Raw genomic sequence first — 13,767 nt, 5'->3', positions numbered from 1 at the left:
AGAGTTATGCTCCACCCTTTACAGGTCTTGAACACAACAATTTCTCATTGCAATCCACTTTTTTAAACTGTGAAACAGCAAAATGCTGTTGGCTCTCACTCCCCCTTGCTTCTGGAAAGACATATATGAATGAGAAAGCTGAGGGAGCTGAAGAAAAGTGGGCTGTGGAAAGGTGCTACAACACCCAACATAAGGAGACTGAAGCTTAAATGGCTGTCAGACTCCCAGAATTTGGAAATCACTGAAACAGAGTTGCAGCCTATTTACTCAAAAGGATTCACTTAAATACAAGTATTAAATCTTGGGAAAAGGCAGCCTGTTGTAGAGGTAGACTTGCAGTGTCCGAGATCAAATAGAAAAAACCCACAGTGAATAGAGGAATAAGGAGGACTTAATATTAGTAAGCATCTTAAAATTATTGTGATTTGAGGATACAAGTAACAAGACGAAAGGCTTTGTTGCAGGGGAGGGAACAGAGCAGTCAACAAAGAATTTCAAGAAAAGTGCTCTCACTAGCTCAAGGAGACAAACAGGGTAAAGTTGTCTATGGATATTAACAGTTAGGTGCAGCCAGATGAGGACCTGCTTTAAATTTCAGTGTCTGATAGAAAAATGGGCAGCAGGGCCTAGAGAGAATCATTACTGTGTCACCAAGGTATGTCACCATCTCTGCCACCATCATGCCAGAGAGAGGAGATTCAGAAACACATATCACAACACACAGGGGTAAAGACAAAAGCTTAAAGCCTAGGAACACAGATATTTTAGAAGTATTTTTTTAAAACTGGAATTAATATGCAAATAATTTATTTGTATCATCTCACTAGCGACTGTAGAAAGACTAATTTTACTAACTACCACAGAGAGACAGGATAAAGACCTGTCATCTCCTTTCTAAGTCCATGGGTAAACATCCCTGGTTTCAAAAGAACGAGGTCCTGTGCTGTTCTTTCCTGCCCAGTCTTTCTCACACTACAGGCTTTGAAGATATATGTTAAAGGGAAGCCACAGCCAAAACAAACTCCAAGCACTACATCTAATTACACAGAAAAGAATGGTCTGTGAAAAATATTAAAGAATCATCCATAATCATAAAAGAAAAAGTCATCTGAGGAGTCTCAACACAGTTCTTTCAATACTTATGAAGAAACAACAGAAAGCAGTATTATTTTTTTTTTACTTAAGGCACCATCTATCCCAAGTATCCCGCTGAAAATACAATGGCTTATCCATGTAGCTTTCCTTTTAAGATTCACAATACCTCCCAGTCACAAAACCAAAAATATATAGTACCTAAGACTACCTCTAATGCAGGTAGTAGATGACAGATTTTGAGTTTGCAAATATCAGGGATGAGATTCAACTCCAAGATATCACATAGCAACACTATTAGCAATGTTACCTCTCAAGTAATACTCACATTACAATTATACATCGTCACAAACCAACAAACAAGCCTGTGGTCTTACATACAAATAAATGAAAAATAATCCTTTCTTCTAGCATTCCTTGGTAATGCACATACCAGGAATATCTTTAAACAAAAGTGAAGAAAGATTTCCAAGACTTCTGAGACAAAGGCAGGGATTATTTTTCTCCTCAAGAAAATGTCTTTTCAGTATTTTTTTTTAAACCCACACACACTAAAATTATACAGAAGAGACCCACCTCTCTGAAAGATGAAAAGAGAGAAGTCTTAGCTCAATCTTGTATGTTTACACTTTTAGTCTTGCCCTTAAACAAGAATGAATTGAGCATAGCTGCACTGAAGGTTTAGCTTCTACACTTGCATATCAAATTTCAAGTCAACAGCTCTTTTATTTAAAATATGTTAGATAAAAAGGTAATATGCTCTCTGTAAAGAGCTCCCTGGAGGTTAGAAGAACCAATAAATTAACTGTTACCATATGCTTGGCTCCTTTTGGCAAAATTCAGTAACAAAAAACTGCCAAACCTCTTTAGGCGAGCAATAACATTTGGTAGCTTATAGCACAACTTGGGAAAATAGAAACCTGGACAGAAAGTTTGGAAAATAATAGAAGAAACTTCATTTCTATCCTTCTATAGTTAGCTACATGTTGTTGGAAGAAAAATTCTAAGTCAACTTAATGGATCTGATCTATAGCAAACAGTTGTCTTCTCAAGAAACTCACACACTGGCTAGTACAGTAATCAAATATTCCACATTTGGTTTTTCTAAACAATAGATATGTATGACCTATTTTGAAAACAGGAAGGTTTGCAAACTTAGTAGTCTCAAGTGTTAACATGTATATTATCAGTGCTTTCATTATGGGTTTATTTCATTATAAATGAGAAAGTCTGGGCTTATTTGCAATGCAATGTTCTCTAGATTTTACCTATCCTAAAATTAAGTACTTCCCAGCCCTTCCCCCCATGTATTTTATACCTATGTAATTAGACTAGATTGTGGCAGATGAAAAGCCTTTAACACTACACCTCTCATTATAGTTAAAGACTGGGTGTTTTCAGGATATCTATTACAGACATATTTTTAATACCAACAGAAAATGCAAGGGCAAACCTGGCTGGTCCTATTCCTTTACCGAGACAGGCAGGACTTGCTCTCTAGCATCAGTTATAGGAAATCAATGGTTTTTTAGATATGAAAATGTCAATTTTATTTTATTTTTGTAATCATCTATAATAATACATTCCTTATTATTCTTATTTCCAATAAAATGGTTATAGCCTGTTCTTCATGCCATGATGGTTGGCATGGAGAGGAAAAACAGATACTTGAAAATCCTATATTTCTTTAACCAACAGCATCATCCAAACAAATTCTGATTTTGATGTATTAAAAAATACTTGTTCAGCTTACAGTTCCACACACATCTGGGAAGCAGTGTGAAGTAGGTTGACATGTATAGGCCAGACATTTGACTTCTTAAAGTTATGTTATTGCATGGTTAATCCTATATTTGCATTAATTTGATACAAGCACTTACAGGTAAAAATAATCCCAAAGTATAGGTCTAAAGATTATAATAACAAGCCTCTGGAAGGCTTTACCAGAGGAAAAATATTTTTTATGATTCTATGGATGTTTGCCTCATTCAGCCATTTGGGATTTTATTAATAATCTTCTCATTACTGTATTCATCTTCTGATTTCTTATTTTTTATTTTAAGTAAGACAATTTCTGTGAAGATTCAACACTGAAATCAGAGACTTCATTACCCTGCAAAATACATCCACATTTTAAAGTATTTAAGAGGGTTAAACAAAATGCAAACATTTAATGCAACATTAAGCATGTGAAATAAAAACTTGATTGCCTAAAGCAAGCATGCTATGCTGTTACCCTGGTGACAGGTTAAAAAAGGATTGTGAGCTGAATGGCTGTATGATATGAAATTAAAATGTTTCACATTGAACAATCCAAAATGAATTGGGAAAGGTTAGAGCAGAGGAGAGAGAAATCAATTCTCCAATGGCAATGGTGAATGAAAGTGAAGTCTGAATAGGATTTGCCAGTGGGGTGCAACAGCTGCCAAATATCCTGCAGCCAAAGAATTACAATAATACTGATGAAGTGTGCAAGAGCTTTTGGAATCATTGCAGGGAACAGAGAAATACTCCTACAATAATGAGGCTATTCTGTGTCCCATCCCACTTTTGCAGTTGAATCAAAGGGAAAAGAAATGGTTGGAAATTGTAATACTCAACAACAAAGGTATAAATTAATTAACTATCCCTTCAATCAGTATCTTGCATTTAACTACAGCCTCTGTGAACATGAATGAAGTAAGCATGCTAAAGAATGGACAAATCGAGACACATACATGTGAAAGTATACAGATAATATTGAATGATTTATTTCCCATATATTTTGTTGACAACATTTCTACAGCAACAGCATCCAGAATAAGCTGTACACTACACAAACAAACAGCAGGACACAACCAGTGCCTCAAGGAACTACACAACGTCAGGTGTTGATGGTCATGCTTATCTTTAATAATCCTAGAAAAGAAATATCAGCAAAACTTCTCATGCAAATGCAATGACAGATGTGTTTACTGAGCTTAGAGACCCCAGAAGTCAAGAAAAATGTTGCCCTTCCATAAAATTATCCTACACAACTTCATTTCTGCCCCTGGAAACTCCAACTAAAATACACAGAGGAAGACAAAAGCATATCCTAAAAATACCTGTGAAATGACCAGGGAGCACATGGCAATTAGCACACGTCTTGTTAGTTTTATGGTTTCATGCATACACATTCTACACACAGACAAATATTAAAGAACAGATTTAGGAGGCGTAAACCTGCATGAGAGGAAATAATCGTTGGGCTTATGGAGGGGATCAAAGTAAATTAAATAGAGAGAAGTCTTGTAAAGAGAGGATCTTGCAGAAAAGGTCATAAGCAAAGCACAGATGAGAAAAGGGCCAGATGAACAACTAAAAAAGGAACAGGAATTTGGCAGCACAATAGAAAACATTCACATGTCTATATTATGCAAATTCAAGTTTCAGCATTAAGTGAACAGTAGCTACAGAAGCTATCAAGCTCTTACAGCAGATGCTGTTTTCCCAGAAGACATGGTGAAAACAAAAAATAAACATAGGGACTTAGCCAGGTCCATTTACTTCAGTGAAAGCCTTTCCACCAGCAATCACCTCAGCAAGATGTGGGGATCTTCCCAAGAGATGTTCACTGAGATTCAAACTTTAAGTAATTATTATCTTCGTAATGATTTCATAATGGTTAGCAACTCTAAAGGTTGAGCAAATGTGGATTCCTGAGCACCCAGAACACATTTTTCCCTACAAATGACAGGGATGACAAGCTATGAAAACTTCCCATGACAGACTGCTCTGTTCCTGGAATAGATGTTTAGCAATCATATGGAACAATGCCTGTGCTTTCAAACAAACATAAAAATACCTTATATCACCTGTGTTTTCAATCTGATTGCATTAATTTAATCAAAGAAAAAAAATACCATACATACACACTCCGTGGAGTCATAAATGCTACCTTAACATCCCATTCCAACTTTTATATTTTCCATAGAAGTTCGTTCCCAACCGGCAAAAAATGCATGTTTCATATATTTGCTGCTACTTTTTTGTTTCTAGCACATATAATTCTCTTTCTGTGATAAGCAACTGAACAACCAAGAAGGGTAAACAATACCACATTTAAAGACATCTAGAATATTATATAGGGCATCTGGTTTTGTAGTTATTAAGCAAGATTACAAAAAAAAGTACAGTAACGGCTTTTGAGAGGTCAAAAGAACATTAGATAACAGCTAGTGAGACAAGAGGGTTACCACAACCAGAAAAAGTTCATTATAAACAAGGATTTCACTTGAAAAAGAGAACAGGGTCTTAGTGCCTTGTGAGTCTGTGGCAAAAGAAGGGACCACACAGTGAATAATGGTGTGAAGTTGCAGTAGTTACACAAACATACCAAAGACTTTCAAAGGCCTAACAGTAAACCATGGGAAGAATGCTCTACTTGTTGAGCAGGGGAGCAGAACAGTAAGGATAAGGCAGTGCTGTTTTCATGAGCTAAGGATGACTGCATAACTCCAAAGCGGGGGAATGAAGAAAGCCACAAGTAGGGTGGGATCAACCATACCAGTGAAAACAAAGCAGTTTATCTCTATATAGAGGGTATCTGTAGGATAGAGGGAAGTATATATGCTTAGCTGCATTTGCAATAACTGTTCATGTTAATACTACAGTTCCAAGGAAGAAATAAAAATTAAATTCACATAATACAATTTATATAGTTCAGCAGTGCCTGTGCTGAAAAGTAAGAACTCCTTCCCTTTCCAAGAGGCCAGTTCAGATGACTTCAGTGAATTTTCCTGACATCATCTTCCTTCTTTTTAAAATTAATGTAACATAACCTTATTTTGTGCTGCTCCAGCAGTGCAGGAGAGCCAGAAAAGCTCTGCTATTGGACAGCTGACCATCCTTCCATATGGGGAAACCCTAGGCTGGCAAAGGGCTGGCTCTGTCCCAGACTCCAGCAGGGTAATAGGTGCAGTCTCTGTGAGAGCAAGGATGCCTGAGAGGTGTGGGACTCTACTGCTCTCTGAGCAGTTCCCTCGCTGCCCTATAATCAAGCAATGGCAAGGCAAACATCAATATAGCTGTACTGAATCAACCCAGACAGGAACCTAGAATAATTCATTAAGCATAAAGCTAAATAAATTGATTTCTGCTCTTGCCATTCACCAACCATTTTATGTTCACTGCACTGGACCCCTGAATTTCAGAATTTTAAAACAAAAGTTTAGCCCAGCTATTTCAGAACTTGACAAAAACTTGTTTATATTTTAACTTTTCACTATACACTTTCCTTTCTGGGAAAATATTATTTTATGCTTAGAAAGCATAATCCATTTTAGGTCTCAAAATACTTCATACATGTTTGATAAACAGATATTTACAAAACCTCAACAGGGCAGCAAAGTATTAAGGCCACTTTGTCTTTTTGTAAACTGAGGCCAAATTCAACTGACCTCTCTAACGTCCCACAAGAACAGTTGAACTCAAGACTCCCAATCCAGTCTTCTATATTAAACACACAAGCAAGAAAAACCTTTAGTGCTGTTTTTGTTTTTTTTTTTGCTTGCAATTTAAAACATTTTCCAATGTGTTACCATCTTTTTGTATGTAGCATCAGGTAATATGGGCATGCAGTCTCACTGTTTTTTTTCCAAGTCATAAATGATGAAAGGGTAAAATCCATAGAAAAATTAGGAAAATACACTTAGCAGCCAACACAAGCAACACATAGGAAGTGCTGTAGGCAATTGGGTTTAGAAGTATAAACATCACATTAGTAGACCCATGAGAAGGCATGATGTAGCCACACCTGGAGAGACACTCTCCTAGTCCCCTCCCAACCCACTAATGAAAACAAGTCTGAAGCCAAAATGTGAAGATTCAACTGTACAACATCATTTCTGGTCTCAAAGGCTAACTACATCAAACAGACATAAAATAAACTGGATTCACTTCAGCCAAAATATGTTTCCACTTGAAACAAGATCAAGTTCTGTCTAGAAGACCTTGGGGTTTTATTAGATGTTGTAAATCTGTTCAGCAGCTGTGGGTGGCACCAGTTTCACAATAAAGTGGACTATGGAGTAAGTAGGAAAGGTCCTAGGTAAAATAACTAAAAGCTGAACAATGAAACAATCATTAATCATCCATGGCTCTTTCCTGTAGGAAATATGCATCCCTATTATCGGGATATCACAGTGAAATATTCACATTAGTATGTAGCTCACAAAATACAGAACACTTCCATTAGCAAATCATCTTTAAAGAAATACTAAAAAAACACCCCAACCAGGAAGAATCCCAAAAAACAAAACCATCCCACATCCAATTTTTCCCAAGAAAATGGGTTAAATAAAAACCAGTTAAATTAAAACTAAAAAAAAAAAAAAAAAAAAGCAAAAACACACACAGAAAAAATGGTCTAAATACTTGATCACATCACAAAAGTAAATGCCTATATTCCTGTAACTCTGAGCATTCATGGATCTCCAACAGCTGTTCTAGCTAAAGCCTGGCAGTTAATTCTAGGAGCCTGTTGATGAGGCCAGAGGCACTATATAACAACACAGACAGTGGAAACTCACCTGTGGGTGCTCCACCCAAATCATAACACCATTTATTTGGGCACAGGAAAGGCAAACCAGCCTTGGGCTTGTGACCTGAGCTAACCTCAACACCAGCCAATCTACAATGAAAACTGCCACTACAGAGGTCAGGCTGGCTGAAACTATTTGAGGGAAGTTAGGTGCCAAAGGTGGAAACAGCTTGCTGGTCATCAGAATATGTTTCAGCAAGAACCTTACATCTGATTTTTCAGTCACTCAGCGGACTGCAAAATACATATTTTCCAGCCACACCCCAAAAAACAGCATCAGTTATGGTAAAATCTCCCTTATGAGGCTGTTACTACTTTGACCTGTGGAAAAGAGCTAATGCCCACCTCTGACTCCTTTTTATGAGCTCGCGTCTTCCTCCTTGCTACACATTCCCCACTCTTGTGGCTCTTCCAGAACAATTTCACTTGTCAGAAATAACCTGCTTCTGACAAAGATCTGAAGTAAACTATTATTAAATAGTTTCTATGCTAACATAGGTCATTTTTGCAGAACCAGAGTGGAATGCAACTACAAACAAAATCACACCTCCATAACCTGGGAAGGAGAGGGAAAGACAGAGAGCAAAGGAGGAGCAGCCTGGAACAAGATTCCTTAATCTGGCTCAGCTGCACTTCATATGATTACAGTCCTGGTAACCCAGAGAGTGAAAGCTGGAGCTGCTGTGAAGAGCTCCAAGCATGGTATTTTCTGTCTATCTGACCAGAATAACAATCCTGATCATGGGCTAAATAAATCACAGGGAAAAATTTTAGGTCGCAAAATAACATGTTGATAAACAGATATTTACAAAACCTCAATAGGGCAGCAAAGTATTAAGACCACTTTGTCTTTTTGTAAACTGAGGCCAAATTCAACTGACCTCTCTAAGGTCCCACAAGAACAGTTGAACTCAAGACTCCCAATCCAGTCTTCTATATTAAACACACAAGCAAGAAAAACCTTTAGTGGTATTTTTTTTTTTCTTGCTTGCAATTTAAAACATTTTCCAATGTGTTACCATCTTTTTGTATCTAGTATCAGGTAATATGGGCATGCTGTCTCACTGGTTTTTTTCATATATTGGGTTTTTTTTCATATAAATACCCCTGCAGTTGTGAAAAGAATGCATATTATAAATATGGCTCCCAAAAGGGAAAATAAAACAAATTAAAAGCAAAGTTAAGCATATAACTTCAGTTTAGCACAAAACTGTCTGTTTAACAGCTGCAACAAGTTTAGAAGAAATAATGTGTGATTTCAAAATACTACTCTTCAGTAGTTTTTTGCACAAGACTTGCTCAATTGCTTTCAGTGCAGATGAAAAAAAAATGCTGTCAACATATGGTGCCAGAGAGCTGAAATTAGGTAGCTGAAATACGTAGGTGATGATCAACGTATCAATGTACTTGTCCAAACCAACCAGTTGTCCAAATGTCACAGATCAGCTTTGGAGCAGGCAGTCTGTCTAGTCTGCTCACATCCTCCAACATGGATTTAAAACTCACACAGACTTCAAATGCCTGATTCTGCCATAGTGAGGATTGCACCCAAGATCACAACTGGCCTTTTGGATTTGTTATATATGGTTCCTACTCTGAACTTTTTGTTTACGAATATTTTTCAGAGTCTTATGAATAAAGTTTTGCTTTTTCTCTGGCCACAACACTGCTCATTAAAAAATACCCACAATATGAAGCACCTTCAAAAACAAGTCAGATGCAGTTTGGTTAAGGACATGGCAAAGAATCCTTGCTGGGACTGTAGTAACTCATATGCTCCACAGTGCTCAGTCCCCTCTAGAGGGAGTCCACTAACTGCTCTAAGGAATGGAGAACACTGTCCAAGACACCACACAATCCTTCGACCTCATTCTGCCTTTGCTTCTTTCCTTTTTTCTTAGAACAAGCTGTATGACTTTGGGGAAAGGGTATCATTATCAGGTTTGGTTCTTCAGAAGTTACTCACCAGTAAGCATTTTTGCATTAGTTCATCCTTACTTGGCCTCAAACAGGCAGCTTTGCAATCATTTAAAGCAAGTAGATCTAACAGTATGTATTGAAACCATGAGACATTAAATAAGAACCACACTCAGCCACCACTTGGAGAAAATGGCAAGGCTTGACTTCTAAAGGATTCATAAGTACACGCCATCACAGTAAGAGAAAGTGATTCTTCTGCACTGAAAAGATTTCTTAGCCTCACCATTTAAAATCTGAAAAATCTTACCTTAATCTAGTTTTACATATGTGTGTTTTTTTCATGTGACCAGACTCTGCTGCCTTCTCTTCCCATGGTAGAAGAATACCTGTGACTGAGTTTGGCTAGCACTCCAAAACTGAGCTAACTTTTTTTCAAAGCAGGAGTGTATTTGTTTCCCTAACACAGCAGAGAAAGAAATGGGTGACCATGTCTGATTGCTCAACTTCATTTACATCTCTGTTATCTCAGTTAAAATAGTCGTATGTGTCTTTCCTATTAAGATACAGAGACACCTGGTACTAAAAAACTACTTGCGAAAAAATCAAAACATTGAAAGACTTCAAAAAATTGATTCCTTTCTTTTCTTTTTAGCTAGTTAGAGCATTTTACAGAGAAGAGAAAAAATCACAAATCAGAGCAGAGAATGCAATAGCAGTTTGATCATCACTGCTTAAATTAACAATTCCTATCCTTATTCTAAGTACAAAGTAATCCATCACTTCTCTGTAGCAGTACCAGATTACTTAACCTCCTATGCTGGCCAATAAAAAAAACTACAGTCAAGGCTCCTCCTCATTTTCTCTGATTCATCTTTTTTTAAGTAAGAGTGGTGATTGAGTGTCTGTTCTTCTCCTTATGCCATTCACTATGGAAGATATAACTTGTAGAAGGAAATAAAAAGGTGCTTTACTTTCCCCTACAGATGCATAAGGCAAGCAATGACCCAGTCCTGCATATGCTATACATTACAAAGCTGTTATGCTTGCCCTAAGTGTCTCTTTCTTTTTCTTTAATACCATATGGTACTAATTATCTTTGTGGGTACAAATAAAAATAAAGACTTCTTGAAACCACATTTGATTTATTCCTGACCACTGAAAAATCAATAACAGAATACACTGTCAAACCACTGGCATGGAACGTGAATAATGTCTATCCTGCACTACGACTTCCCTCACGTACAAACATATATGCAACTACATTACAAAACATGAGGCAAGGAGAGTTATGTTGAAGTCAGGACTCCCTGTATCCAACTATTGCTAGCACCAACTACACAAACAAGCTTAATAAATTCAGTTAATTCCAACAGAAGGTCTCAAGGCACTGACAGAGATGGGCCAGAGGACAAGAAAAGCAAGATATCTGAGAGGAAAAAAGCATACTGTTCAAAAAAGCCAGAGAAGTGAAATAGAATTTTGAGTGGGCTACTGCAATAGCTGGACAATTAACAATACTGCCTAGGTTACTGGTAGCTACAATTCAAAAAAAAAAAAAAAAAAAATGAAGGAGTGGGGGAATAAAAGCACAAAAATCCCCATACTTAAAGCAAGATGTTGACTCTTCCATCAATTACCTTCCACGTTTACATTCTGAAAGTGTTATCTGAATTAAGACTCTAAACTATTAAGGTTCTTCATCAAGGTAGCAAATTACTCACAAATCTACAATATTTTAAAGCTCTGTAGCTGAATATTCATATTATGCCAAAGTGCTTAGATTGCTTCAAATGGGCACATGGGAAATTTGTGATGCTCAATTTGTGGTTAGTTACTAATACAGCAACATTTTGCATTAATGAAACTCCTGATGTGCATTAATTACTGTACTGGCTTGTAACACATTTTTGTGCCTATTAGTTTGCTAATACTTAGAATAAAAATAATCATGTATGACTTGTGCAAGTAGGGAAATGTAAGCCACAACTCATTTGAATTTAGAAAAAACAGACTATATTAAGAAACCATGCAGTTTCTCACCAGTTATTCTTGTGCATAAGAAGATGCCATTAACAAAATGCATCAGCACATCCAAATTCCTAGAAATGAACTTACCTTGGAGTCCCTAAAAATCGCTGTGATCTCAGTTGTTCAGCCACATACAAAGATGCTGCTGTTGCCAGTAGTTGTCTTCTTTCAAGATCTGTCAACTCATGTCCTAGTTTTCAGAAGGAAGTTAAAAAAAAATTTGATACCACAGACCAACACAGACACAAAAAGTAACAACTACCAGTAAAGACACTGCTCAGTCCTTATGCATGAAAGCTACCTTTTTCCCCTCTAAATTGGGATGAGGCATAGCATAGCAGACGCTCTGAGTTTCAGAGTTTAAATTGCATGTTTTCATACAAATCAGCCCAACTGCTAACACTGGTATCTCTGTTAAAAACAATTTGACAACTGAAAAAAAAGAAACTGAACGATGCTGCAGCATCTTGTTTTCGTTACTGAAATGTCACTGGTTGACATATTGTGCCTCATGCTGGTAAGGAATCCATCTGTACATTAGAACTTACTCAAAATATAGAACACTCTCAGTACTTTATCCGAAGCAAAGGCTACAGATCTTTCAAACAAACAGGACAGCATAACAATATAAACCAAAAAAATAAATGGGGATAAGGCTTCTTGTCAGCCCTGGGTAATTTAGTGTTATTTATGTAATCATTAGTTCACAACTAATGGAGTCAAAGCAATGTTTGACACTTCAGAAGCAGACAGCAGCTCAAAGCAGTCTATAATCCTAAGGCAGACAACCTGGAAAATATTTGGCAAAAAGACAAAACCAGGGTGACAGGAAGCAGGTTTTCTCCCAGTCTGGTCTTGTTCCAGAAAGTGAAGGTTAAATGGAGATTCAATTATTCATTCAACAGGCTAAAAGAGCACAGTAACTCTGCCCTCCCTGTCTTTAGGTCAGAAATCACACAACAGATTTGGTATGAAACAATGGCAAATAGGTGGCCAAGAATGATGCAAGATTCCAGAGAAGGGCCACAAAGATGAGTAGAGAAATGGAGCACTTCTCCTTTGAAGAACAGCTAAGAGAACTGGGATTGTTCAGCTTGGAAAAGAGAAGGCTTCAGTGTGACCTAACTGCAGCTGTCCAGTACCTGAAAGATGTTTGCCAGAAAGATGGAGAAAGAATATTTAGAAGCGCACATAGTAAAAGGACAAGGACAACTAATTAACATTATTTAATTCAAATGAAAAGAGTTTAGATTAGACATTAGGAAGAAATCCTTTAGCAGTGAGGCACTGGAACAGGTTGTCTGGGCATGAATGTCCAATCCCTGGAAGTTCTAAGGCCAAGATGGACGGAGCACTGAGCAATCTAGTGGAAGGTATTCCTGCCCATGGCAGGGGGTTGGAACCAGGTGATTTTTAAGGTCCCTTAAAACCCAAACCACTCTATAATTCTGTGGGAGAGAACAAAAAGATAAAGGAGTCGGTCTATAAGGCAGGAAGTTAAAATTGATATAAAACAGGACCAGAACTGCAAAGCTGAATTGTCGTGAAGGGAAGAGGCAAACTTTATCCAAGAGAAAGATTTTTCATAAATGAATGCAAGAGCATTTCACAAAGAAAAGAGGAGGATTACACAATAAAGTTAAAGAACTGAAAGACTTTGCTGAACTCAGTTACAACACAGCTCTCAAAAAGCACTTTTTGTGTATATATCACAGCAAATGCCATTACCCAGAAAAAGTACAGATTTCACATGAAAGGATGGAGCAAGAGCTTCAGATGGCTCTATCTCCCAGAGGAACTCTGCTCAGGGAGACACATTTGCTTCCAGTCCTGCAGCAGACAAACAGTTACACAGATCCCTTCTATACCTCCACCCTCCCATGGCCTCAGTGCTATGTAATGTAAATTCACATTCCCCAGTACTGGTTACTAGCCAGTGACAATTTCTATCAGCAGAATAAAATGAGTCTAATGAGATCCTGAAGAAAATCCAGAATGGAGGCTGCTGCAAAGGACTGGAGAAGACTCTACAACAACAAAGCCACAATTTCAAAACAGGACCCATCATTCCACTGGGCATATTAAACAAGGTTAGGTAAAGAGGCTAGTTAGAGTTCAACTCAGAAATGTAATCATGCCACAGTGATGGGAATACATTCATTAAA

At 37.4% G+C, this 13,767-nt stretch overlaps 1 protein-coding gene across 4 annotated transcripts in view; it reads right to left on the bottom strand.

Annotated features, from left to right (window-relative positions):
* The window catches only part of PCCA (propionyl-CoA carboxylase subunit alpha), a 271,230-nt gene that overhangs the window by 119,888 nt on the left and 137,575 nt on the right, over positions 1–13,767 (bottom strand). For all 4 annotated transcript variants that reach the window (XR_014949358.1, XR_014949359.1, XM_077781501.2 and 1 more), the window contains exon 18: positions 11,690–11,792. Coding sequence is in view for 2 of the 4 variants with exons in the window: in XM_077781501.2 (XP_077637627.1) it covers positions 11,690–11,792 (103 nt within the window). In the remaining 2 variants the exon portion in view is untranslated. The remainder of the gene's footprint in view (positions 1–11,689; positions 11,793–13,767) is intronic.

The sequence above is a fragment of the Lonchura striata genome, chromosome 1 (assembly GCF_050655825.1).
Source record: "Lonchura striata isolate lonStrDom1 chromosome 1, ASM5065582v1, whole genome shotgun sequence".
Lineage (NCBI taxonomy): Eukaryota > Metazoa > Chordata > Aves > Passeriformes > Estrildidae > Lonchura > Lonchura striata.
This window is presented reverse-complemented; position numbering and strand designations above follow the sequence as displayed.